The sequence below is a fragment of the Gymnoscopelus microlampas genome (genome assembly GCF_963454915.1).
Source record: "Gymnoscopelus microlampas genome assembly, chromosome: 12".
NCBI classification, from domain to species: Eukaryota; Metazoa; Chordata; class Actinopteri; order Myctophiformes; family Myctophidae; genus Gymnoscopelus; species Gymnoscopelus microlampas.
This window is the reverse complement of record NC_139949.1, coordinates 47,804,415-47,832,311: the sequence shown is the minus strand read 5'-3', so window position 1 is coordinate 47,832,311 and position 27,897 is coordinate 47,804,415. Positions and strand designations below refer to the sequence as shown.

Genomic DNA, 27,897 nt, shown 5'->3' with positions numbered 1-27,897 from the left:
GTTCCTCTGCTCTGCATGCGTTATGAAATCCCAACGAAACTCCTCACTGTCAGGGGGATTGGCAATTACTGAATTGGGGATAAAATAGACGGGAGACAAAAAGTAGTTTGAAGCTTGTCAATTACTGTAGGGTGACTTGTTGGCAAAGTGATGTGTAGAGACAGATATACTCGAGTAGTGGCTTATGGAACTGTGATGTCACTAGCAGCAGACCAACTTGGTGGTGTGTTTAAGCTTTCTGCTGTGCTGTCGATTCCATTGTTGCTTCTCTTACTGACACGCACACGCACACGCACACACACACACACACACACACACACACAAATGTGCGTGCCATCACTGCTGCTGAAAATGTGTTTCTTTGCTCCCAGCTGCACATGTAGGCTTGTGTGGTTTTGAGTGCAACAGATACTATATTACATCACACACTTTAATTAAAAAGTGAATATCAGTTGTCTCAAAAGGTCACAATTCACTTTCATTTTCAGCTATTTTTGTGAATATTATCAGTGCAAAAATATTCACAGTAATATTGACATTGTAAGCTGGGTATCTCCTCTTCCTGTTATTTAACTAGGAAAGTTAATAAAGAACATAATATTGTTCAAGCAATGGCTCAATTAATGGTAATCTTATATCCTGACCTGTAATACGTGATTGAGCTAGTAATATTATGCAGTAAGTCTTCATGGTTAACAGATGTATTATTACTTTTTGACTCGGTTTGCAATAAAGCAAAAGCCCGGGGAAGGTCGGACAGTGTAAAACAATACAAAAAGCTAACAATTTTGCAATTATAAATAGTTGTACAATTACATAACGTAAAACATAATAATAATAATTATATATATATATATATATATATATATATATATATATATATATATATATATATATATATATATATATATATATATATATATGCATACAGTATGTAGTATGATTTTTCTTCTGCTAAAATTAAGATGAATAAAATGCAACATAAATAAAGTAGGCTACACATTAACCCTGTTACTATTTATTATTATTATTGTTATTAGTAGTAGTAGTAGTGTAGTAGTAGTAGTGATCTAGTCACTAGTCACTACTACTTTATGAGCTGTTAGGGCAGACTTGTTCCTCTATCTCGTGACGTCACAGAGGAAAATCACATGGCGCTGTGTCCTCTCAGTGCGCCTGGATCAGTCAGAGCGCTGTTGTATCTGTGTGGCCGGACGTGGGACGTGGAAAACCGTGTGGAATAATAATAACATCTACCGTGGAATCTACATTTATACATGGACACTAATATATCCACGTGACGACGGAGATGCATTGCGTGGGGTATTTATAGGTCATAGGAGCCTTTTGGATCGCGGAATTGAACCAGGAACCGGGCTTTAAAAAGCGACTCGAAGAAAGCATGGCTCTCCATTGGAACGCACTGTTTACAGACTGCAGCCTGGTCCCACACCACCAGGACGTTATTATTGGACTCTGACACAGATCTGTGGAATAAACTTTATTTATTTTTTAATTTCGACTGAAGGAGGGGGAAGTCATTCATTTGAAATATGATTTTAGGCTCCAGCTTAGTAATAACCACCGTATGACCAGTGTTTGACCAGTGGTTGAAGTGCCTTTTAGTTTACCACTGTGTTATTACCATCTGGTTGGTCGTTAATAATGACCAAAACCAGATTTTAAGTTTTTTTTTTTTATTACATTAAGAAGGACAAACACACTTAAATAAAACATGAAGTCCCCTCTGGCTCCAGGCGTGCGGCTTATGACGTCTTTCTCCAGAGATAGTCGGTAAGTTTGCGTTCAGCTTCCCATTGTTTTCTTCCCAACACTTTTGTTTTGGAAACACCCAAATAGTATAGTTTCTATGTGTGTTATACCACCATCGGCTACCTATCGAGTTCCGCGACCACAGGAGCGGCTCGTATTGGCGGGTTGGACAGATTTGCTGGTTGGGAGAGAAGGTGCTTTCGTGAAGTCGTGTCATTAATGCATCCTTACACGAAGTCTCTATTTTGATTTGAAACCAACTCTGCATTTCCCGTCAAGTCAATACAAGACGCCTTTAACCGATTGTAAACAACGCCTGGAGTCACACTGCTCGATGGGTCACCGATGTGAGCGTAACGCCGATGCACAGCTCGGGCTTGTGTATCAACTCTTATCACTCTTATCAACTGTAAACGATTTATAAACTTACAGTAGGTCAATTAAAGGGCAATATCCTGTTAGCAGATATTTCTTTTATCACAGATTAGACTAGTTTTGTTAAATTGATCCACTCGCAGCGTTGCCATGTCCGCTTATTATAAGCAACGTTGGGCTGTTTTTTTCTGTAAAGTTGCTTGTAAATATTGGTGGTTTTTGGGCTTGTTTCTAAAGTGTATTGTTTTGGTATTGCTTCCTAATGTTGTTTAAACTAGTCTTTCTCAAATATTTTCATTTCAAGGACCCCCAAATGAATGTGTTTGTCGTGTCCACGGACCCCCATCTGAAAATATTTTGAGCCTGGGCAGGGACCTCCGTACCAGATTTGTGTTGTTAAAATGATTACATTTTTTTTTCTTCAAATTTTGCACATTTTCTTCAAGATTGCGACGTGTTGTGAGCTTGTAGATTGGCTATTTAATTTTTTTAAAAAGCCGATAAAGGGCTCATGTAGTAGGCTTAGGCTAGTCGCTTCTTTTGGGCTTGTTAACATAGACCTAGTTGCTTGTTTCTCTTGCAAAAGCTGGCAACAGTGTCCACGAGTCTTCGGCCCACTCTACATGTGTTCACTTCATGAACAGCATTGATTTAAAACAAAGCCCCCCCCCTGGTCTGAAGGTTACAAAAATACCAGACAATCACTACTGTGTGCATCCTGGACTTGTGACTTGGAGTTTGTGTCCAAAGAGAGAATTTGCACTCTTCAATTCTGATTTTCTTTTATGTGCAAAATGTTGTAAAAATAATGTTAAAAGTTAAAAGGCTACATTATAGGGATATTTAACTTTCAAATACAATACATTAGATTAGCATTAGAAAGGACATACTTTTTTTTCATTTATTTTGTATATATTCTTTTAATATTTATTTCATTTGAAAGTGAAATATCCCTTTAACCCTTTAAGACCTGAGGCGATTCTTAAAAATGTTTTCTAAATTCTAAAATCAAGATTTTTCAAAAAATAGCAGATCTACAAGCTCATAGCGCGGCACTGTGCCGCGCTATGAGCTTGTATATCTGCTATTTTTGGATAGCCAAAGAAATCTAAAGTGACACAGATGCGTTCCAGGTCTTAATGGGTTAAACCAATATAAGATAAACGTTTATTGACCCCTGGTCACAGCACAGTGAGAATGACACACAAATCAAGATAAATAAGAATAAATAAATACAAAATAAAGCTGCTGGCCCTAGATACCTGCACTGGATTATAATTATCCCGGAATGAGCATACACACAGTTCAATAAAATTAAAAAATAATATAAATGTACAGTGAATATATATATGCATTGTTTCGCTGTACACAATGCTGAGATATCGCCAGTGAATATAATAGGCCAGTCTATCAACAATGCATATGCAGGTGCATAGTCTATTAACAGTCTGTCTGTTTAAACATACGATTATATGATATTAATTACATTATTCTAACCCACCTTTGTTAAACGTATGTAATTTGCACCTATATACAGTACTCAGGACAGGCCTCATGGCTGAAAATGTGTTATTACAGCGTTATTACATTGTTTACAACTTGTGATTTTACCTATCAGGTCTTAATTCCCAAGGCATGGATCCTTCCTTAATGTACACTACATGAATTATTGAACGCATTGATGTTTTGCTAGAACCAACACTGTGCTATGTTGAATATGCAACATAGGGATTGAGCTGTTGCTCTTGAATGTGCCATCCAGCTGCTATGTCTTTATGCCACGAGTGTTATAGGGCAGGGGTCTTCAACAGGGGGTCCAGGACCCCTAGGGGGTCCTCAGAGTTACTACAGGGGGTCCGCCAAATCTTTGTGTGATATGATTTTTATTTTTTTTACCGTAACCACTTGAACCCTAGCATCTCTTTTCCGAGGAGAACTTTAGCCAAAAAATAGCAGATCTACAAGCTCACAACGCCTCGCGCTGCGAGGCGTTGTGAGCTTGTAGATCGGCTATTTATTGGCAAAGAGGTGTTTGGTGTAGCAGGAAAAAAGAGCAGACCAAGTAAACAAAAAAAGTTAAATCTGAAACACAATTTTATACAATATAGAGGGGGTCCCTGCTTCATCTCTCTCTCAGCTAGCGGGTCCTTGGCCTGAAAACGTTATAGGGATTTTGACTCATCATTTTCAATGATGCCAAGATTACAAAAGGCATAATACAACAGTTTAATAATATTGAAAATAAATAAGAACGGCAGGATAAAACAAGTTATATATTGTGAAAACAAGCAAAGAACTGTATGAAAATGATAATAAAGACATCTTAATTAAAACAATGACAATTTAGACAACAAGATTAGCGAGCAAGTGTGTAAGTTGCCCCAGTGAGATCATGTTAAAGTGCATTGCAATTCTTAAAGGGAGTGCTACAACCGAAGGCTGTTTTACCCAGAGCCATAGAGGGAGAGAGTTATCACACACTTTGATCTCGCCGCAAAGCGGGCCAATATAGGCTATAGTTCCAAACATTGGAATTTCCTAGAAGGTAGAACGAGCATTTCCGCATTCCATTCTTACAATGGGAGTCGACGCTAGTGTCGTCACTCTCATATCACGCTGGTTTTACCCAGCTCGGTGTTGGCCTTGTTGACCAATAATGTATGGCTTCCCTATTCTGGGTCGAAACATTCAAGGAAAATAGTCACAGCGTAACACGTTGTGAGCTTGCCTTTTAGTGTAGAGGAGGGAAAAAATGATGGGACCTAGTATACATCCCTGGACCAGCCCAGTGGCCTTGTGGTTTGAGTGTCCGCCCTGAGAGTGAGATGTCGGGGTTCGATTCCCCCCCGGCCGGGTCATACCAAAGACTTCCATAATGGGACCTAATGTCTCCCTGCTTGGCACTTAGCATCAAGGGTTGGATTGGGGGGGGTAAGTCCCTGCGACACACTAGCGTCATGTCCAGGCGGTGTACTTATACATCAAGCATAGTTTTAACCACTTTATACTTTGCCTATTCAAAAATAGCAGATCTACAAGCTCATATGAGCTTGTAGTTCTGCTATTTCTTTTGTAAATGTGTGCAAATCTTTGAATATTATAAGCTGCCTCACGCTAAGGAAACAGGAGATAGGCTCCTGCCCCTATGGGCCTCGTGACTCGGCAAGGCTTAAGTATACATCCTTGGGGCACTCCGGTCTACTGTGTACATACACAGGGTTTAAGCACAAGAGCCCAATGCCAGTAAATTCTCATAACGACACAGTATTATTACATGAATCATATGACATCGTCTCTGACGGGTGGAAAACTCATATGTCCATATGTTATTTTCAGGATTCAAATTCAAAATATTCGTGCTGCGTTTCGAACTTGTGGATCTGCTGCTTTTGATGCTTTTTGTGTGACGCTGTGGTATGATCAAGTAGGGCATTAATCTCCCCCCAAAAAACATAAAATGTTAGAATATGGAGATAAGAGGTTTCTGCCCGACAGCAACGATATGAGATGTTATAACCCGTCATAAAACTCTTGGCTTACTGAATGTTGGTAAAGTAAAAAGAGTGTTAATACAGTTTTGAATTAAATTAAATCTAGATTTGGCTATGAAGGCTTGTAATAAAAGTGTAATCTCTTGTGTTTTAGGTATCGAGGCTTCACTCTTATCCTGACCTTCCTCTTCTACACTGCTTACCATCTCTCACGGAAACCCATCAGCATCGTCAAGGTGAGCCGAGTGCCGCGCTGTGAGCTTGTAGATCTGCTTTTTTTTTTTTAATCGGAATTTGCTTTGCAAATGGGACACACTCGACCAAAGTCAGCTGGAACACCATTATTAGATGTACAAGTAAATACACCTAAAGAGAATGCACAAGAATTGGCTATTGTGGTCAGAGTTTCACTGTTATGTATTTCTGTCATAAGACAGACCATCAGAACAAAGCATCATGTCTAACAATAACCATGTTCTAGTTTGGGTTCCCAGAGATACAAATCTTATACAAATGGGGGTCCTTGAAATGAAAAAGGTTCTTTTCAGACCGGACCCCCCAAAATAATGATATTTGAACTGGGGACCCCCCCCACCCCCCACCCTGATAAGCACTTGGAATGTAGGAGTTGAGGCATTACAATTTCGGTTCCACAGATAAATATTGTGAAAATAGGCGATCTACAAGCTCACAACACCTCGTAAAGCGAGCCGTTGTGAGCTTGTAAATTGTCTATTTAAAAAAAAAAATGTTTTGACAATTTGGCCAATGTTTGACCAGTATGTATATCGTATAGTTTGTTGATGACTTTTGATGCAGTAATGTTCTATTTTCTTTTCTTACTTTTCTTTAGGTATTAAAAAGGTCTTAAAAGTCCTTAAATTGTCACTTCACTGTCCCCCCTGGGGGTCCCGACCCACAGGTTGAGAACCACTGCCCTACAAGGCATGAGATACAGCTTGTTTTGAACTCTTTCACGGCCGGTCACAGTGTTATTATAAACAAAACCCTAGCGGGTGAAATTGGACGCACGTTTAAGTGTGTGTAAATGAGGGTCTATATATCTCTTGATGTCTCTCTGGAAATTAAATTGTTAAAGGCTCGTGGGCTAAATGACAGAACAGAGCTTATTAATTAATTTTTAAAAATAGAGGCAAGCGGAAGCAACATTTTACCAGACAGAATGTGACCCCACACCCAGATAAAGACCATCTAACTGCTGAGATGTCGCTGAATTTAATGATCAAGTACATGAGTTATATTATATATAACACTGAGGATTTTACTGTGTATGCTATGAATATACAAGATGTTTTGTTGGGTTGTTTCACTTGAAGGTGTGTTTGTTTGACATCCATCTGTGTGTGTGTGTATCGTGTTCTCTGTTCTTCAGAGTCAGCTACACAGGAACTGCTCCACAGTCGTAAGGCCGGCTGACTTGAACGTGACCGACAATGATACCTGGTGTGACTGGGCACCCTTTGGTGAGTACGTCCGCCACTTGGTGTTGGCGACAGCTGTGTTTGCTTTAACCTTCGCTTACAGTTTTATCTCTTTTATCTCATGAGGAGATAGGGCCTGGAAATGTACTAGTTTGGGAAATACTGGACTACTTCTGGTTGGACACTTTTGGCACGAAAGTGTCCAACCAGAAGTAGTCCAGTGTTTCCCAAACGTTTTAGGTCAAGACTCAAAATAAAAATGTTACGTTTGCCTGGGACCCAACTAGTGACAATAGCAGATCTAAAAGCTCACAAGCAAGCTTGTGGATGTGCTATTTTCACTACTTTTTAAACCTTTTTATTATTATTTTTTTTTGGGGGGGGATTATTAGATTAAAAAAAATATATATATATATATTTATGAAATACTTTTGAAAAATTACTGAAAAGTTGCGATTTCTTTCTTTTTAATCTTTTGAAATAATATATATATATACAGTATATATATATATTTTTTTTAATGTAGGAAATGAAAAAAAGGGGATATGTACTCGCGGCCCATAAAAATTGGTCTGTTTGGGAAACAGTGGTCTAGTCTCTCCACTCCCGACAGACTGTTGGCTCCTACAGTTTTCAAATGCGTCCACCTAACAGTCTGTACTCAAAGCTACGTACTTAATAAAAGAAGGTGGAGTCAGGCATGCACCATTCACGCACATGGGAGGCAAACTGGAACCGGAAATTCGATGGAATGCATTGCAGTCAATGAAAGCGAGCGTGTGAACAAACAATATTATTTTAATGATTGCAGCCTTTGTCAGTTAATCAGTTCAGGAATATAAAAGAAGACATATCACTCAATGTTTTCCCATCACTTGTTTTTTTATTATGTAACTTTATCAAGGTATCTAAACAGTGGCAGCTATAACTTCCAGCTCGGCAGTAATGCGAGAATTGGTTGACAGGCTGTCAATGATTGACTAGTCTCGCGTTGCCAGACAACTATTCCACAATCTCTGAATGCTGTATAGAGTCTGGAACTACACCTCCCGAAATCCGAGAGAGGAAAGTGGCACTTCCGTTCACGAAAACATATTTAAAAATATCTTTACATTTTATTCTTGAATTTCCATTTCTGCTAAGCAGCTAGCTATATATGCTTAGATGATTTGTATTTATATTAGGATACATTTGCGCGACTGTAAAGACGAAGCGGAAGTGGGGAGGAGGCTTCACATCCGGTTTATATTCTAATCATGATTAGAGCTTCCGAGTCCCAGACTGTATGACCGGAAACATTTGAAAATTGTGGGAGGCAACAGTCTGGCCACGCAAGACTAATGATTGACAGTCTCGTGATAACAGCCCATTGGAGAGAAACATTCTCTGTGCTCTTTAGATAGATACCTCATAAAACTCTATATATAGGGTGCACATTGAAAAGCAAGACAGCAGACTATGTCTTTATTTTCCTGGATTTATTATTATTAAAAAGGTCGCAATTGTTCAGAACTTGTGTTTGTTCATAAGCTGGTACACCTGGCTCCCATTGACTTAATGCAATCCATTGAACTTCGGCTGCAGTCTGCATCCCAGTGTGATAAATCTGCCAGCTGTAGTTGCTTGATAGAGACGTAAATGACCCTACCGTTTCTAAAGTGCCGTGTCTGTACTTTGGAAGCTCTGAAAATGAGTAGAAACTAAAGCAGATGTCCCGCCCCACGCACTTCCGTTTCCTGTGCTTCCTGTACTTCTGTGGTTAGACACTTTCGGCAGCCTCACCACAAACTAACCTATTTAACCTATTAACCTATTTAACCCCTTTACTGTACAAAGCAACAACAACCCCAAAACGGGTTTCCGTCTTGAAAGGTATAGTTACAAATAGGGGTTCCCGCCCTAAATGGGTTAATACCTTTTGTGATAACATTTGAATGAGACATTACCTTTTTTGTTCACTCTTTCAAATGTGATACATCATTATTCACTTCACATATTCAAGCAGAAACAAAGCTGTTAGTCTTTTAGATAATACTTGAGTTGGTTCAACATTTCTGAACTATCATAATAAACATAAGAAGAGAACTGCTTTTAATCTTTAAATTTTCTGTCCTACAGACCAGGACAACTACAAGACACTTTTTGGAGTCGTGGATAACTCCTTTTTGGTCGCTTATGCCATCGGCATGTTCTTCAGGTGTGTACAGTAGGTGTGGGCTAATGCATCCAGATTAGAATATGAATGTTTGATGCAATTATCAAAAACATCAGGTCAAGTCAGGTGCCATGCACTGGAGATAAATAAATAGAAATAGAAATAACTGCTTTGCAGAATCAATGCAAAATATTTTAGGGAGGCCCAAACTAATTTTAAGCCTAACCCTAAACTAACAATGTCTACCCGTAGCTATAAGCAATTAATTGAACATGACCCCCCCCCCCCCCCCTAACTATAACCAAAAGTGACGGCAAACAAAAGCTCCTCCGCAAGGCTAAGATGGAGAGCATCTACGCTGTGCTCAAGTGCTCCCAGCTGAACTGGGCAGGCCACCATCCAGATGAACGCCTACCAAAAAGGCTGCTGTACGTTGAACTACACCATGGCAAGCGCTCACGCGGTGGCCAGCTGAAACGTTATAAGAACGCCCCTAAAGGCCATTCTCAAAAGCTGTGGTCTGGATTCACAATGCACAACAACACCGCTCCGACTGGCGCGTTGCAGTCAAGTAGCACGTTGTAGCAGAGTTTTAGAAGCGCCACATTCCATGAAGCCCAACAGAAGCGACAGCTCGGCAAGACCAGAGCCAGTCCTTCCCTCTCACCTAGCCCCGCCCCCAGCCATCACCTGCCCTCACTGTAACCGGTCATTCCGTGTGAGGATCGGCCTCATCGGACGTCTTCACTCCCACAAGACACTGGGGTGGGGAGTCACTTGGTCGTCTTCGCAAGCGAAGGACAAACGAATGGATATGAACCATAATGAGTTACATGTTGTCATGGGATATGGGCTGAAGTTCAAAGGGTGGTGTGTAGGATGAAATCCCAGCTGTTGTTTACGTATTGATTAACTGATTTCCACATCTATCTGTGTGTTCCCAGTGGGATGTTTGGCGAGCGTCTGCCCCTGCGTTACTACCTGAGCGCTGGGATGCTGCTGAGTGGCCTGTTCACCTGTCTGTTTGGCCTGGGGTTCTACTTGAACATTCACTCCATCTGGTATTACGCCCTCATCCAGGTAAAGACAACACATCTTTTGAGCTGTCAGCCCAAAAAGCTTGTAAAATATTTTCATACAGTGCAAAATGAACATTTTAAGAAGTCATTTATAACTTTTCTTTAGCTTCCTAGAAGTGGCGTGAATCAACACTCATAATGAAACAATGAGTCACATCCCATGTTTATAAGAACGTGTTTTATTGTGTGCTTTATTCAAAAGTTCATTGAGAGAAGCTAGAGAGAGAGAGAATTGTATACAGAACAGATCCAAAGATATTGAATGCCAGGACATTGTGATCAGGTCTGTGCGCTGTGTGATATGCAAGCTGACTGGTGGAGATAAAAGGTCATTAAAAGGACATGATCACATTAATATCAATTTCAGTTAATTATAGATTGGAGCACTCAGAGCACAGACTGAATGCTCTGAGGGAAAATGCGAGAGTGTGGACTAATAGCCAACACCAACTCGGGACTCCTGAATCGCTGCACTGCACACCCTCCTGTCTAGCATCAGGGTCTTGAGCTCTGCGGTGCTGTTAGCTCCGTTGTCGTGCCGCAGTTTGTCTACGTAGGTGATGCGCAGTGTTGATTAATTAACTAAATAAAAACTAAATAAAAACTAAGCTGCGATGACAATTTTGTCAACAAATAAAAACTAGACTAAAATGTTAGGGAGGTACTAGTGGAGAAGAGATCCAGTAGAACTAAGACACGTCATTTTATGTTTGGTTGCACAGGATCACAGAGGGAAGGGATCACACAGGGAAACGCACACAAACCCATGACTCAAGACTTCAATTATCGTCACTGTCGTGTCGGGGCAGAAACCTCTTATATCCATATTTTAACTTTTTGTGTTTTTTTGTAAATGAACGCCCTGTACTGTACTGACTCCACTGTAGTTACGAAACGGCCGCCTACCTCTTGAGGTCTTCTCCCGTGTCAGACTTCCACACTCTCCTCATCCTATGCAAGGCATTCCAGGCAAGCGTCACACAAAAGTAGCACAACGCATTGTGAGCTTGTAGAACTGCAATTCTTTGCTATTTCTGATTAAAGTGAAAGTGAAAGTGGTTTAGTGTGTCTGTGAGAGCTTGTGACTAAATAATAACTACATTGCATCCATTTGGAACACAGGTCCTTTTTTTTTTACATTTCCTGTAAAGTAACATATAAGGTTTCTTTCTACCTGATGTTGACCTTTATATTCTATACTTTCAGTTCATACATATACATACAGTGTGCAACGAGGCAACACACATGTAGGTCAAGGACAACAACATGTGTTCCAGTAACAGTTACATTTTACGTTCACTGTTGGTGTTTAAATGACTCTTATCTTATCCAGAGCAACTTGGGACAAGCACAACAGTAGATTAGTCTCAGCTGGTGGTTCACTGACATTATAAGCCAGACCATCCTACAAGAACGAGTACAATGCTTAGACCCATAGGGCTCTCCATATTCCTGTAATCCTAGACTAGAGGATTGATTAACCGCACAAACCCTACCGTCTCTATTCTGAGCATGTATAATAATAATATAATAGGTGAACATATGGCAGAAATAGGCAAACCATCATTCTTATTGTGTTATTCCCCGAAGAAGACCTGTATCTGGTCGAAACGTCGGTTGTGTTCAAATATCTTTTGCATCGTGGCTACGAGCAGTGCGGCCTCTGTCTTTCATTAATGAAATATGCAAACCGTCATGAAAAAAGACTAAAAGAAACTCAAACTAAAACAGGGCATAGATCACCACCTCCACAATGACACTCTCCCCTCTGGCTGTAGATTTAGAGTAAACCGGTTTAAGTTAAGTAAGTCTCAAAAGTAGAGTAGATTGTTCCCTATGCAAAGGAGTAGGAGCTACTTAGTTTGCACATGGAACACTTAACACTTTATCACTTTTATTGTTGTTTTTATCGTGTGCTCCTAACTACAAGACAAGTTTCCCCTGCCTAGAAAACCAGACGAATCTGCCAGTGCGAGAAAAAAATGAAAATAGCCCCGGGCAGTGATATTGTCAGGCCACACCAGCCTAAAATTTCCCATCTGGGATCATAAAGTCACTGAACTGAACTAAACTGGTGAACAACAGCTGATCTGGTCACACTGCTTGCTGTAGTGGGGATTAAAACCAAACACGTGACCATGGAACCTTTCCTGGTGAAACTGTAAAGCCATGGTGATCAGAAGAGATGCAAATGACTAAAAGCAGCAGGTGAAAAGCTAACAATGAAGCTCAGCCACATGACACGAGTCAGCAGTCATATGACTCTGTTGTGAGGAATGGTTTCCATGTAAGAACCTCAAGGTTGGGCGTGAGAATGAAACTAACTCTGCCTAGTGACACCCCCCTCTCTCTCTCTGCCTCTCTCTCTGTCTGTCTCTCTCTGTCTCTCTCTGTCTCTCTCTCTCTCGCTGTCTCTCTCTCTCTCTCTCTGCTGTACGTAGTCTTGATGATGGTTGTTCTAATCTGGGTTATAATGCAGGTTTTGCACAGGTGCTGGACAGGGTTGAAGAGGTTATGGTGGCCTTGCTAAGATGGAGATCTCAAGTTCAACTTACATGGGGTTGTGGATTTCATCTTGACCTACATTCAGCAGCCCAACATTAGACTTCATAGCCATGGTTATAATACCTCACCTATTCAACCAGTCAGGTTGCATGAGTTCACCGACCCGTTTTATAAAACAAAACAACATCCTATAAGAAGGGTGTACCTTTCAAATAAAAATGGTGCTTTACGGACACTATGAGATGGTGGAAACTGTGAATTTGAATTTATACGACCTGTATGAACCCTGGTTGTAGAGTTAACACATTGTGGTGACACAAACAGATAATATATGCACTCCTGGTTGGAAGACAGAGTTTCATATAGTGCGGTTACACACATAACCCATGCTTATCCTCTCTGTCTCTCTCTCTCTCTTTCTCTCTCTCTCTCTCTCTCTCTCTCTCTCTCTGTCTCTTTGTCTCTCTGTCTCTCTCTTTCAGGCTCTGAATGGACTGATGCAGACAACGGGCTGGCCCGCTGTAGTGGCCTGTGTTGGAAACTGGTTCGGAAAGGGGAAGTGAGTGAATAAGCCGCCGCGATGTGACATCGGAACGTGACTCTGTTCAGTTGTTCTGCTTACTGTGCGGTATCACTTACCTATTTTTTCAGCTGACACACACACACACACACACACACACACACACACACACACACACACACACACACACACACACACACACACACACACACACACACACACACACACACACACACACACACACACACACAGATTTTGCAGAACTTCATAAATCTTGCCCATGAAGATAAAGCGCCATATATCTGACAGCTTGTGTTTGATATGTGGGTGAGACAGACAGCTGTGTGTTTTGGAATATCTGTCAATATTCCAAAGAATTAGTGGAGTTACTTCTTTTGGCCTACCGGCAGTGTGCATACAGAGTTTGTCACTGTTTGGCCCAGAGGTTTGCGAGATTAGCACGCACGCACGCACGCACGCACGCACGCACGCACGCACACATACACACATACACACACACACTCTTATAGACTGAATGTTGCTTTATAAGACAACGTGGAAGCAGATTGCAGTGTGAACTTATTGACTTTAGGCTAATGTTACTGTAGTTAAGGACTTGTTGTCTGGATCAAGGATTGAACATTAACCACATAAAACCTATATACTGCTCCTAGGCCAATTGGCTATAGCAGATCTACAAGCTCACAATGTGTCATCTGCTATTTCCGCCAAATGTTCGTCGCCTCTCTCTGCTGAATGTTCACCTACTATCAGTGGTGGAAACCATACTATGATATGCCCAGAATAGGGGACGCTATGGGATTCATGTGGTCAAAGGATCTCGGGGCTCAAGACTTACTGTTTTGTTTTGTGTGTGGGTCACTGGGTCGGACACGTGCCGTTTTATTGAACGCAAATCATGAGACGAACTTGGTTTTCCCTCAGAGACGAGGCAACCTGTGTGTGTGCATGGTGGAGACATGTGATTCGTGGCCTTTGATTTGTTTGGGCCTGGTATTGCATTTCCACCCAACGTTTGTTTTGACGTTTATAGCACTCTCTGGTGGAAACTTTTGCAGACAGAGAGAGTGACATGTGCAGGGGTCTTCAACGTTTTCAGGCCAAGGACCCCCTAGCTGAGAGAGAGATGAAGCAGGGACCCCCTCTATATAGTATAAAATTGTGTTTGAGATAAACTTTTGATGCTCTTTTTTCCCTCTACACCTATAACTCTAGATCTGCTATTTTTGGCTCAAGTTCTCCTCAGAAAATGGATATTAGGGTTCAAGTGGTTAAGGTAAAAAAACAAAACAAACATAACACAAAGATTTGGCAGACCCCCTGTAGTAACTCTGAGGACCCCCTAGGGGTCCCGGACCCCCTGTTGAAGACCCCTGCATTAGTACATATATGCTTACATGTATGCCTACCTGTATGGCTACTTTAGGCCTACCTACACAGACAGACAGATAAACAAGTTTAGTTTAGCTCAACTGAGCATAACGACTAAATTGGGGGAGAAAAAGACAAAAATACTGAGGAAACATAAGAATTACACATATTTTCTTTGTTCCCCCCCCTGTCTGTGTCATCATGTAGGCGTGGCTTCATCATGGGCATCTGGAACTCGCACACCTCCGTTGGGAACATCTTGGGCTCTCTCATAGCGGGGGTCTACGTGTCCTCGGCCTGGGGCATGTCCTTCATCGTCCCTGGACTCATCATCGCCTCCACCGGGGTCCTCTGCTTCTTCTTCCTGGTGGAAAGTAAGTCAGGTTTTTTTCAGTTAATTTCCATTCAGTTCACTGTAGTTTACTTCTTTGTTTTCGTTCGATATATTTGCCCAAAAATATATATATTTGAACTGTTGTCATGAGTACATCCACATAGAACGTGAATATTACGAAGCAATAAAGCAATGCAATTCTTGTATGGCACAAGATCGATTTTTACCACAAATAAAATAAATAACCTGTATGAATGAGGCGCTATTCCAGCGATTTTCGTATCATATCCAACCCATAGAGGTTTTCAGTCTTCATGTGATTCAGCTTTAATTGACCCTTTAAATGCAGTAATAGTGTTAATTTGATAGGTCAGTGGTCAGCTTATTGCAGACCAACATTGACAAGTTAGTTGTGCTAAAATATGAACAGGTTTAGTAACACACAAACCAAACGGCTGTCTTTGAACAGTGGGCAACGTCAGCGTGAAGAGGTGATTTTCTCTTTGTCCTCTGTCAAAAGAAAATCTTTAAAATTGCTGTACTGAGTCCATCTCTTTTCTTCCTCTACAGAGCCTGAGGATGTGAACTGCACCACTCCTCAGCACCATGTAAGTCATAACCGCAGAACCATTTATGCTCACATTCTTGAAATAGATAGGACCTTGATTGTGACCTTGAGTGCTTGACTTTTAAGACCCAAAAGTTAATCATGCCTCTTCAACGGCAGCTTAACGATCATTCCCACCAAGTTTCCCACATCCTGTCCGTTCTCGAGTTATTTTGCAGAAAGGACCGTTGACAAACCCTGCCATGCATCGCTGTGTTCAGGGCAATGAAGGGATCAATACCATATCAGAAAAAAATAAATTACGTTATTGACACATCACAAGTTTGCATCTGTAAAGAAGTGAAGATTTTTTTCAGAAAGAGAAAAGAAAAGGAATCGGGGAGACGGACGGACATGGAGAGCTCAGTTGAATCCATGTGTGTACAAAAAAATCCTAATTGCGGCTCCATTTGGTTACAATTGTACCTTCTCTCAGAGTTACAAAGGGATACATGAACAACTATTTGTATTAGCACCTTAAAAAATAGGCTTCAATTGTGGGCCGCGGTGGCTCAGGGGTAGAGTGGCCGGATGGGAATTGTGAGGGTTCCCAGTTCAATCCCGGGCTCCCCCAGAGTTAGTGTCGAAGTGTCTTTGAGCAAGTCACTGAACCCATAATTGCTCCCAGGTTGGTGCCTTGCATGGTTTCCTCCACCATCGGTGTGTGAATGGGTGAATGTAATGCACAATCTATGTGAATGGGTGAATGTAATGCACAATCTGTGTGAATGGGTGAATGTAATGCACAATCTGTGTGAATGGGTGAATGTAATGCACAATCTATGTGAATGGGTGAATGTAATGCACAATCTATGTGAATGGGTGAATGTAATGCACAATCTATGTGAATGGGTGAATGTATTTTTATTTTATTTAACCTTTATTTAACCAGTAAAAACACATTGAGACACAGTCTCTTTTTCAAGTGGGAACTGGCCAAGATGCAGCGTTAAATTTACACAGTCTAAGCTTTAACTTACAAATACAAAAACAAACAACAAAATAGTCATCCAAGATACATCACAAATACATAAGATAACTCCTAATGATGTAATGCACAATCTATGTGAATGGGTGAATGTAATGCACAATCTGTGTGAATGGGTGAATGTAATGCACAATCTATGTGAATGGGTGAATGTAATGCACAATCTGTGTGAATGGGTGAATGTAATGCACAATCTGTGTGAATGGGTGAATGTAATGCACAATCTATGCGCTTTGGACAAAGGCGCTATATAAATACACCATTTATTTTTTTTCCGAGCTGCTCCAGTGTGTTCTCTTCTACTGCTACTGTTGTCCTGCTCCTGTGTGAGGCACCGGCTTTGCCTCGTTTGTCTGAGGCGCGGCGGTAGACTCCCTTTCTTCGGGAAATAAATGAACACTTTGTTGTGTTTTCAGGAGGCGCCTCAGGAGAACGCAGAGAGGGAACCTCTGCTGCGACACAACGAGGAGATCTTCAGCAGCGCGTCGCCCATCGTCAACGAGTCGGTGGAGGTTGTGGAGGACCACAGTGAGGCCATCAGCTTCTGCGGCGCCCTCAGTATACCCGTGAGCGAGAACTGATGTTAACATAACATGTACATGTACATGGGAGACATAACACCTGCATAGTAGTGGAAAGTAACTAAGTACATGTACTTAAGTACCGTACTTAAGTACAATTTTGAGTTACTTTTTACTTTACTAGAGTATTTCCAATTTGCAATACTTTTACTTCTACTCCACTACATCTCGGAGGCAAATATTGCACTTTTACTCCACTACAATTATTTGAAAACTTGAGTTACTAGTTACTTTGCAGATATAAATGACTATATTATAAAACATACATTAACCACTTTAGCTCTATTTTATACATAGGCTATTTGAAAATAGCAGATCTACAAGCTCACAACGCGTCGCGTTACTTAAGTAAAATATCTGAGTACTTTTTCCACCACTGCACGTGCAAAGCTACAAGTGAACAGCTGCATGTGTGTGTACCTAATAATAATAATGGTGCCGTTTTGCATTGACCTTAATCTGTACTTCCCTTTTCACATGTCTAGCAGGAATGCATGTGCTAGTATTATTATGTAGAATGAATGACTTTCAACCTGGTGGGGTTGTAATAAGGGGCGGCCATAGCTGAGTGGTTAGTGAGCCCGCCTGGGGAGCCAGAGGCCCTGGTTGCCCCAGGGTCGATTCCAGGCCAGGCCAGCATATGTGTCGATGAAATGAAATTTGTCCCTCAGCAAGACTCTTAACCCCTAATTGCTCACAGGTTCTCATTGGAAACAAGACCGCAAGGACTTTCATGAACAACCTCTTAAAAGGATTTATCCTTATCCTGGTTTCCCTATTTTGGGCACGTCATTATAGGCAAAAGAAACAAAAAAATCAAATGAAAATAAACTTTTAATCTGGTATCTTAGCTATTATCCTCTCAAAGAACAACAATTACAATGCTGCATGTGGTCTTGTTTTGTCCCAGGGTGTGGTGGAGTTCTCTCTGTGTCTATTGTTTGCCAAGCTGGTCAGCTACACCTTCCTGTACTGGCTTCCTCTTTACATCTCCAATGTTGGTCAGTACTTCCATTTGCTCCTCAAATAAACACTTACATTTGAACCATAAGCGTTTTTCTGTTTTGTTCTGTTGTTTTTCCAAATCAATAGAATCAAATGTATGTTTTCAGCTCATTTCGATGCAAAGGAGGCCGGGGACATGTCAACGTTATTTGACGTAGGAGGAATTGTGGGTAAGTTTTACTCATTACTCATTACCAGCAGCCTGTGCTGTGAGATCACTATATTCATGGGACGTTTATGCGGAAGGTCCGTATCTCAATCTTTTCAAACGAAAGCAAACAGAAAGAGCCTGTCCTCTAATACCAAGGCAGAATGTATTCAATACATAACTGCAGCACACTTTGAAAGTGGCCAAAATGCATCACATCACACCGTAGAGTTATGATTATATATCGCATCACACGTGTGTTTCTGTGTGTTTCCAGGAGGCATCGTAGCTGGGCTGGTGTCAGACCACACTGGAGGCAGAGCAACCACATGTGCTGTGATGCTAACACTGGCTGCTCCAATGGTGACTATACAGCTCCACACACCCAACACCACTATACACTATACAGTACACTTTACAGATCCACACACCCAACACCATGTCACACAGACATGTTATTAACGTTAACCACTTAAATATGGGTACCCCATATGGGTAACCGGAGTCCCTCGGGGCTCTATATCACTGTAGTGTCTTTTCTGTTTTCTGTTATTGTGGGGAAAGCTTTCGCTGAAAATAGCCGTTCGACAAGCTCACAACGCGCCGCAACGCGTCGTGTTGTGAGCTTGTCGATCTGCTATTGAGCTTGAGCTTGTCGATCTGCTATTCAGATGGGGGTCCACGGGCAAAATACATATAATTTTGGGGGGTCCTTGACATGAAAAAGTTTGAGCACCACTGATATTATAGCAACATGAGTTTTTCAGAAAACTGTTAGGCTTTAGAAGACATTTTTAGACTTGGCCTCAGGTCTTAATGGGTTAGGTAGTTAAAAGGTTTCTTAACCCATTAATACCTGGAACTGTGTCATTTTTAGATTTGAGCTAAAAAGCATTATTTTACACTTTGGGCTATTCAAAAATAGCAGATCTACAAGCTCATAGCGCGGCACCGAGTGCCGCGCTACGAGCTTGTAGATCTGCTATTTTTTTTAAATCGTGAAAATGTGTGCACATCTTTGAATATATATATTTTTAAAGCGAACATTTTTAACTCAAATCTTTGCTTCTGGGGGTCCCTGGAACAAAATATTTTGATGGGGGTCCACGGCCAAATACATATAATTTTGGGGGTCCTTGACATGAAAAAGATTGAGCACCACTGATATAGAAACATACGTTTTTCAGAATACTGTTGAGATTTAGGAGACATGTAGAACCGGCTTCAGGTCTCAATGGGTTAAGTGCGTAATAGAAGCATTTCATAATAGTCAGAGTTGACAGTGAAGTGTTGAAGTGAAGTCTATAGTGTTTGACATCAGAGTGTGAGGAGTTGTTCAGTATGGCTCAGCGTTTAGCTCTGGGGTTTAGCGTGATGCTGATAAGTGAACTCTGTGCCACATATAGCATGTGATGTGATGGATGTTGAATGTGTTTCTGTGTTTGCGTTGCAGCTTTTCCTCTACAATTCCATTGGGCAGACCAGCCTTGGCACTACTATCGGTAAGACCGTCCGTTTTTTGTGTGTGGTAGTGGCTGGCTGTCACACTGGTGGCATCATGTCACCACAGAGGAACATATCGTTGTTGTCGGGCAGAAACCTCCTATCTCCATATTCTAACTTTTTTTGTTTTTTTTCGTAAAGTAACGCCCTACTTGACCATACTACAGCGTGACACAAAAGCATCAAAAGTAGCAGATCTACAAGCTCGAAACGCAGCGCGAAGCCACACGTTTTGAGTTTGCGGATCTGCTACTTTTGCTATTTTTGAATTTGAATCATGAAAAGTAACAGTTTTGGACATATGGGGCCCTATCTTGCCTTACCCCTTATCCCTAAACGTATTTGCCATTTTTTACTAATTTGAAAAACTTTTTTAAATATTTCAAATAGACGATCTACAAGCTCACAACATGTAGAACGGCTAGTTGAACTATTTTTAAATGTTTTTCAAAATAGTAAAATTTGGCTACTAAGTTTATTAGGAATAAGGAAGGGGTAAAGCGGCAAGATAGGGCCCATGAGGTTTTCCACCCGACAGAGAGGATATTTACCCCCATCTCAAAATATTTTGTGCCTTTAAAATATATACTGTATATATTCAAATATTTGCACAAAGTTTCATGATTTTTCTAAAATAGCAGATCTACAAGCTCGGCACTCGGTGCCGCACTATGAGCTCGTATATCTGCTATTTTTGAATAGCCAAAGAAATATAAAATGACACAGATGCGTTCCTGGTCTTAATGGGTCAAGGATAACTGTTGATATACTGTACTGATATTCACTCATAGACTGTTAATAGACCATGCACATATCCATCCATATAGTCACTATTGACTGTACATAAATTAATTCATATATTCACTGGCAATGCATGTATGGCAAGAGATGTATATTCATTACTATATTTACTGTACATTTATATCTATTGATACATTATGTTGACTCATTCATAGATGCACTGCAGCTATCTAGGGCCAGCAGCTTCATTATATCTTTATTTTTATATTTATTCTTATTTATCTTTGTTTGGTTCTCTTGCTCTTACTCTTACCTCTACCTCTCCTGTGTGACATTATCACTGCTGTGGCTGCTATGACACCTGCAGTTACCCCCAGAGATCAATAAATACTGATCTTATCTTATCTTATCTTAGCAGGTTAAATCTAAAGCAGGTAGATGACGTTATATACAGTAGATGTAACTTTCTGGCTCCTAGGAGGAAACAGGGTTGTTTCAGTAGCCAGCGTATATAGCAATTGAGAGAAAGCACTGCAAAGCAGAACGCCCGCAGCACTCCAGATTAAACAAAAGTCTCAAGGTGCACGGCTCAGCAATATCATAAAACAGCCAACACACAATAAATGTAAGACCAGGAAGACCTGTTAGGTTGAAACGCGTCCGTCCGTTGCTCTGCCTGTGGAGAGGTAAATAAACTGTGTGAAAAGGACATTTATTGTGTGCTAGCTGTTTTTCAGTTTAATGTGTATAGCAACAAAACAAACCCTTTACAGGTTGCGTTTGTTTCCTCCTCCCTGTATAGCAATGCTGTTGATCTGTGGAGCCCTGGTGAACGGCCCGTACGCCCTCATTACCACCGCCGTGTCAGCTGACCTGGTGAGACCTGAAACCCCGCATTCCTCCCTCTCACATGACTCACTCCATGTGACTGTATATACTACTGTCGGCTTGGCATAATCATGGCTGTCGGGCGGAAACCTTGTATTTCCATATTTGACCACCTCCATAAGTGAATGCCCTTCTTCGCCATACAAGAGTCTCTCGCAGAAGTAGCAAAAATAGCTGATTTACAAGCTCACGACAACGCATCGCGAATCTGCGATGTGACAGCTATATTGCTATAGTTGAACCATTTTGTGGTTAATTCTGTCTGTTGGTTGCATACATGAGGCTTTGTACCTGTTTTCTCCATACATGGGCATGCCCCCTTTGTCCTTAGGCCCCAGCCATAAAAGTCTGTCCCCCTTTCGTCCATACATGGGCATAGACACAGGCTGACACGTCATGTGAAGTCTGGGTCTGGCAGAACCAGGTCTCCTGGTCTTATTTTATAATAAATATGAATCAATGAAAAGTATTAACTAGACCTAGTGACTAAATAATAACTACATTGGTTCTATTCTTCTGCCTACACATACATAGTCATGTCCTAGTATGAGCGAATAGGGGAAGGGGATCAACGTCACGTGATGCCTTTGTTTGGCCCGGCAAAAAAACTCGGACTTGCCTCAAAGAATATGATTATTGGCTGAATCGCGGAACGTTTAGAATGTTTGGCGGTCCCGTTTAAAATGTTCACAAGATCGGTGGTTGTTGCAATGACCTGCACTACAATACTTACGCCATATTTTGCGCTATGACGAAATAAACCCATAAAACAGGGGTCTTCAACAGGGGGTCCGGGACCCCTAGGGGGTCCTCAGAGTTACTACAGGGGGTCCGCCAAATCTTTGTGTGATATGATTATTTTTTTATACCTTAACCACTTGAACCCTAGCATCTCTTTTCTGAGGAGAACTTTAGCCAAAAATAGCAGATCTACAAGCTCACAACGCCTCGCGCTGCGAGGCGTTGTGAGCTTGTAGATCGGCTATTTTTGGCAACGAGTTATAGGTGTAGAGGGAAAAAAGAGCAGCAAAAGTTTATCTGAAACACAATTTTATACAATATAGAGGGGGTCCCTGCTTCATCTCTCTCTCAGCTAGGGGGGTCCTTGGCCTGAAAACGTTGAAGACCCCTGCCATAAAATGTAACAACTTGTACGTTCCGTCGTGCAATTCTAATGGTGAAAGCTGTGTTGTTTCACCCGAAAAAGTAATGGCGGATTCGGCCAAGCGCCGAAATACCCGTATGTGTCGAATAATTGGTACACACAGTTCTTAACTCCTGACTGCCGTGACTGCCTGGACTATCGTGATGCTCCATTTGACATCTAGCCTATGATTATACCAAACACTCCGGTGTCATTAGATTATCATTGTTATTATTGCGAACGCAGCGGAAGGAGGCGCGCCTCCGCGCAAGTGGAGCTTACTATGAAACCGTGCTCGGGTTGTGTGTCTGTCTGTCTGTCTGTGTGCAGTATTGTGTGCACTGCCTGTGTCACTACAGTGTGGCTGAAGTCCGCCAGCCCCTGGGTGACTAATTACACTCCTCTGAGAGAAATATAGCAGCTACAGTAAAAAAAACACATCTAAAAGCATCTACACGAGTTCATCTATTGGGATATCTAAGAATTCCATGTCATTTGTGCATATTTCAGACCGGATGGCAAGTTGAAAACGCCTTTTTTTTTTTTTTTTTTCTTCAACAATATGTTTATTTATTTTCTTTTTTTCACAAAGTATTTCAACATTCAATACAAATACAATAATAAAAAGAAAAGACATTTACAATAAACCTTACAAAACAATCAATGACCAAAAACAAGAAACAAAAGAAAAACATACAATACAATGACATCAGCACTACTCCTCTCCAGATTCTTCCATTAAATGTGGCAGATTATTGTTTTCCATATAACGAATGAAACAACCCCACACCTCCTGAAACATTTCTTGTTTGTCCTTAAGTATATACGTGATTTTTTCTAGAGGTAGGCATAAAGACAGTTCTCTGAACCATTGTGCAATACTTGGTCTATCCGGCTTCTTCCAGGTCAGTGCAAAGTTGAAAACGCCTAAGTTTGAGGACAGTTTGAGATTTCTTCTTGCTAGCTAGCTATGCTGTAACAAGGGATTCCAAATGACTAATTCGCACTTTTAAGAAAAACAGAGCCAGATACAGTCAAATAAATATGATTTGTTTCAGGGGGGGGGGGGCAATAACTTCTACAATTGCTCATTCCTTTCTATTCTTCTTATTGTTATTTTCAAGCTGCGTTCGCTTCCCGCGTTCGCGCGTCTTACTTGTTGTTATTAAGATGCTTGCCTTTCCACAGGGAACACATGAGTGTCTGAGAGGGAATTCCAGAGCGTTGTCTACTGTAACAGCCATTATAGACGGTACAGGATCAATAGGTATGTATGGTACACCGCTGGTACAAGTTGAAATTATGATATCGTCACTGTCTGGGCAGAAACCTCGATCATACTACAGCGTCACACAAAAGCATGAAAAGTAGCAGATCTGCAAGCTCGAAAACATGTTGCTTCGGGCCACGTTATGAGCTTGTAGATCTGCTACTTTTTGCTATTTTTGAATTTGAATCCTGAAAAGTAACAGTTTTGGACATAATGGGTTTCTACCCGACAGAGATGATATGACTGTTTGGAAAAATATTCAGTTCAGTTGAAATGTTATTGTCTGTTCTTTACACGTAGTAGTACACAATGAACTGAAAAGCATTTCATAGCACAGTAGAATCATCAACAAAAAAAGTACAGTACCATAAAACAGCCCAGTGTCAGTTCAACAGTACTATTGTAGTTAAACAGAAACAACTATTAAAATGTTCAACATTATACTATGGCCTGATGTTCATTTCACGGCCATGAAACTGAGCAGTCTTCAGTGTGTCTCTGAAACGCTGTATGAATTGTGCTGAAAAGTTAACTGCTGACTTGACGATGTCGATGTAATGGCAGCCATAGACCGTATGGGCTGATGCTTGTCCACAAACTGCATCATGGGAAATGTAGGAACCCAGAGAACGGACAAAATAGACATACCTGTAGACAGACAGACGGTGTGGGTAAATATTGTTGTTTCTATAGACTATGATAAACATAAAATAGGCTTTAGATTAAGAACGTATAACCTTTGGATCAATTTGCAGGTCTTAAGGTCCTTACACACCGGGCGATACCGGCGAAAATAGCGAATATACGCAAAATTCGGACTCGTTCCGAATAATTAAAAGACGCTTTTTCGCTTCGCTTTTTCGCTTTTTCGCTCCATGTACGGAGCCATTGACTTTATAAGGTTTTAAAAAAACCTGCATTATTCGCACGAAAAAATCGCCCCGGTGTGTAACAACCTTTACCCTTTAAGACCTGGAACGCATCTGTGTCACTTTTTAGATTTGAGCTAAAAAGCATTATTTTACACTTTGGCTATTCAAAAATAGCAGATATACAAGCTCATAGCGCTACGAGCTTGTAGATCTGCTATTTTTGAAAAATCGTGAAAATGTGTGCAAATCTTTGAATATATATATATATTTTTAAAAGCGAACATTTGTAACTAAAATCTTTCCTTCTGGGGGTCCCTGGAACAAAATATTTTGACATGAAAAAGTTTGAGCACCACTGATATAGAAACATACGTTTTTTTTTCAGAAAACTGTTGGGATTTAGAAGACATTTTTAAGAATCGCCTCAGGTCTTAATGGGTTAATATGCAGTGGTGGAAAAAGTACTCAAATTCTTTACTTGAGTAAAAGTACCAATACTGCAATATAAAAATACTCTGTTAGAAGTAAAAGTCCAGAATTAAAAATTTACTTGAGTAAAAGTACAAAAGTATTGGCATCCAAATGTACTCAAAGTACCAAAAGTAAAAGTACTAAATATTTGAAAATAGCCGATCTACAAGCTCACAACGCGTCGCGATGCGACGCGTTGTGAGCTTGTAGATCTGCTATTTTCAAATAGCCTAGGTTTAAAATAGGGCTAAAGTGGTTAATGTATGTTTTATAATGTAACAATTTATATCTGAAAAGTAACTAGTACCTAAAGTTTTCAAGTAATTGTAGTGGAGTAAAAGTACTATATTTGCCTCTGAGATGTAGTGGAGTAGAAGTAAAAGTATTGGAAATTGGAAATACTCAAGTAAAGTACAAATACCTCAAAATGTTACTTAAGTACAGTACTTAAGTAAATGTACTTAGTTACTTTCCACCACTGTTAATATGCATACAGATTTATCCATTTGAACTGGCTGTGAATTTCAAAGCCATCCTTCTGGTTGAAAGCCGTTACAATGATCTTCTATGTAGACTATGTATACTAACAACGTGTCCTGTGTCTCCTAGGAGCTGCACTCGGCCCTCTGTTAGCAGGAGTCATCTCTCCTACCGGCTGGACCAATGTCTTCTACATGCTCATCTCTGCTGACGTCTTAGCATGTCTGGTCAGTAATATATCACACACTTAAGCCTGATACCACCAGTGGTGGAAAGTAACTTAAGTACATTTACTCAAGTACTGTACTGTAATTATTAGGTGTTTTTTACTTTACTTTGGAGTAGTATTTCCAATTTTCAATACTTTTACTTTAACTCCACTGCAATTATTTGAAAACTTACAGTTACTTTGTAGATTTTGATTATTATTACAAAACCTCCAGACCTATATACTGTATATTCTTTGGCAATTTGAAAATAGCCAATCTACAAGATCACAACTCGGCGCGTTGTGAGCTTGTAATCGTCTATTTTCAAAGGATGTTTATACATTTTATACATTTGCAAACTTGTGAAATTGGACCTTCTGCACAATAACTACTTTTACTTTTGATACTTAAAATACATTTTGACACTTACTCAAGTACATGTTTAATACCGAACTTGTACTTGTAACAGACTATTTCTACAATAGCTTGTATATTGCCTATTTTCGGCGGGAGACACTGCATGACACCCCTGCAACTAAGTGTAAAGCAAGCCTTAGGAGAGAGCTTTGATTGTGGTTTGAAGTCTGACAGATTGTTTCTCCTTCAGTTTTTATCCAGGCTGGTTTACAAGGAAGTGCAGGGATGGTGTAGACGCTCCTCACGACTACCAGGGTGAGTGCAGGGTGAGGACTTACGATTGTTTATAACCCCCACAATGTCCATGCAATTTCACATTCAATTCAGTTAATTCAGGTTACGTTTGATCTAATTCATTGAAGTTCGTTATAACTTCAGTTCTTTCTTAAGTTACCTTGCAAGTGGTAACCAGAGTATTTCACATTGAGTCGTGGAACAGTATAAACATTTAAATGAGCCGTAGAAGGTGACACAAAAACGGTTAAAGTTCAATTGTTAAACTAATGCATGATGCAGCAGTACTATATTGAAATGTGCATAGTAATTACAGTATTTATACATACTGTACTTAAGAATTGCAATAAGGGTTGCAGGCTCCATTTAATGCACATCATTATAAAAAAGCCTGTGATTTTTATTCATTATACTCATTTTGGAGTCATGCAGATAAGCATTACTAAGCAGTCTTTTCAGGGACCAGTATGCCTCCTGACCATCTCAATGTCTGGGTCTTCTTCAGGTCAAAACAGTGTAAGACCTGGAACTGTGTCATTTTTAGATTTGAGCTAAAAAGCATTATTTTACACTTTGGGCTATTCAAAAATAGCAGATATACAAGCTCATAGCGCGGCACCGAGTGCCGCGCTATGAGCTTGTAGATCTGCTATTTTTGAAAAATCATGAAAAATTGTGCAAATCTTTGAATATAAGATAAGATATAAGATATACTTTTAAAGCGAACATTTTTAACTCAAATCTTTGCTTCTGGGGGGTCCCTGGAACAAAATATTTTGATGGGGGTCCGCGGCCAAATACATATCCTTTTGGGGGTCCTTGACATGAACAAGATTGAGCACCACTGATATAGAAACATACGTTTTTCAGAATACTGAGATTTAGGAGACATGTAGAATCGGCTTCAGGTCTCAATGGGTTAACCTATGACCCCATTCTGTACGTAGAGAAATAGTACCAGTATCTTATAGTAATGTGTCATCATGCTCATTGTCAATGTGTTGCAGGTTCAAAGAAATCTGAAACTACTTATTCCATGGTGGAGGGAACCACAGCAATACGGCCGTCATCACCAGCAGATACAAGGAGCTACATGTTTGATTTGAACTGTGGTACTACTACATATCAGAGAGAAATATAATATTTCTGTACTTGTTTGTTATTTTAAATAACTTTTTTGTATGACTTACCAATGCACACCTGTACACTGACTTGACTCTTAACTATTGTGTACATCTGAAAATGGATTTTATCATTAAATGCACACATAGTA

General features: G+C 40.5%; 1 protein-coding gene across 2 annotated transcripts; it reads left to right on the top strand.

Moving 5' to 3' along the window:
- Positions 1-1,194: 1,194 nt before the first annotated feature.
- Positions 1,195-27,897, top strand: slc37a2 (solute carrier family 37 member 2). 2 transcript variants are annotated; one of them, XM_084073499.1, is made up of 18 exons: positions 1,195-1,794; positions 5,794-5,875; positions 7,033-7,123; positions 9,200-9,278; positions 10,181-10,316; positions 13,303-13,379; positions 14,940-15,106; positions 15,637-15,674; positions 17,078-17,227; positions 18,153-18,243; positions 18,355-18,417; positions 18,673-18,758; positions 19,849-19,897; positions 21,442-21,515; positions 23,860-23,938; positions 25,894-25,991; positions 26,581-26,645; positions 27,632-27,897. In XM_084073499.1, exons 1-18 carry the CDS (start codon positions 1,736-1,738, stop codon positions 27,645-27,647), a joined length of 1,500 nt encoding a protein of 499 aa, XP_083929625.1. In that variant the 5' UTR covers positions 1,195-1,735; the 3' UTR covers positions 27,648-27,897. The 2 variants fall into 2 exon arrangements, with proteins under 2 accessions (XP_083929625.1, XP_083929626.1); XM_084073500.1 differs by having other exon boundaries at positions 26,581-26,656.

What these genes read in the sequence shown, in the direction of transcription:
- slc37a2 (XM_084073499.1), top strand. Translation starts at nt 1,736, where the DNA reads ATGAAGTCCCCTCTGGCTCCAGGCGTGCGGCTTATGACGTCTTTCTCC. An exon ending in CTTCTTCTTCCTGGTGGAAA is followed by an intron (nt 15,107 to 15,636) that starts GTAAGTCAGGTT and finishes CTTCCTCTACAG; the next exon opens with AGCCTGAGGATGTGAACTGC. An exon ending in CCGCCGTGTCAGCTGACCTG is followed by an intron (nt 21,516 to 23,859) that starts GTGAGACCTGAA and finishes GCCTTTCCACAG; the next exon opens with GGAACACATGAGTGTCTGAG.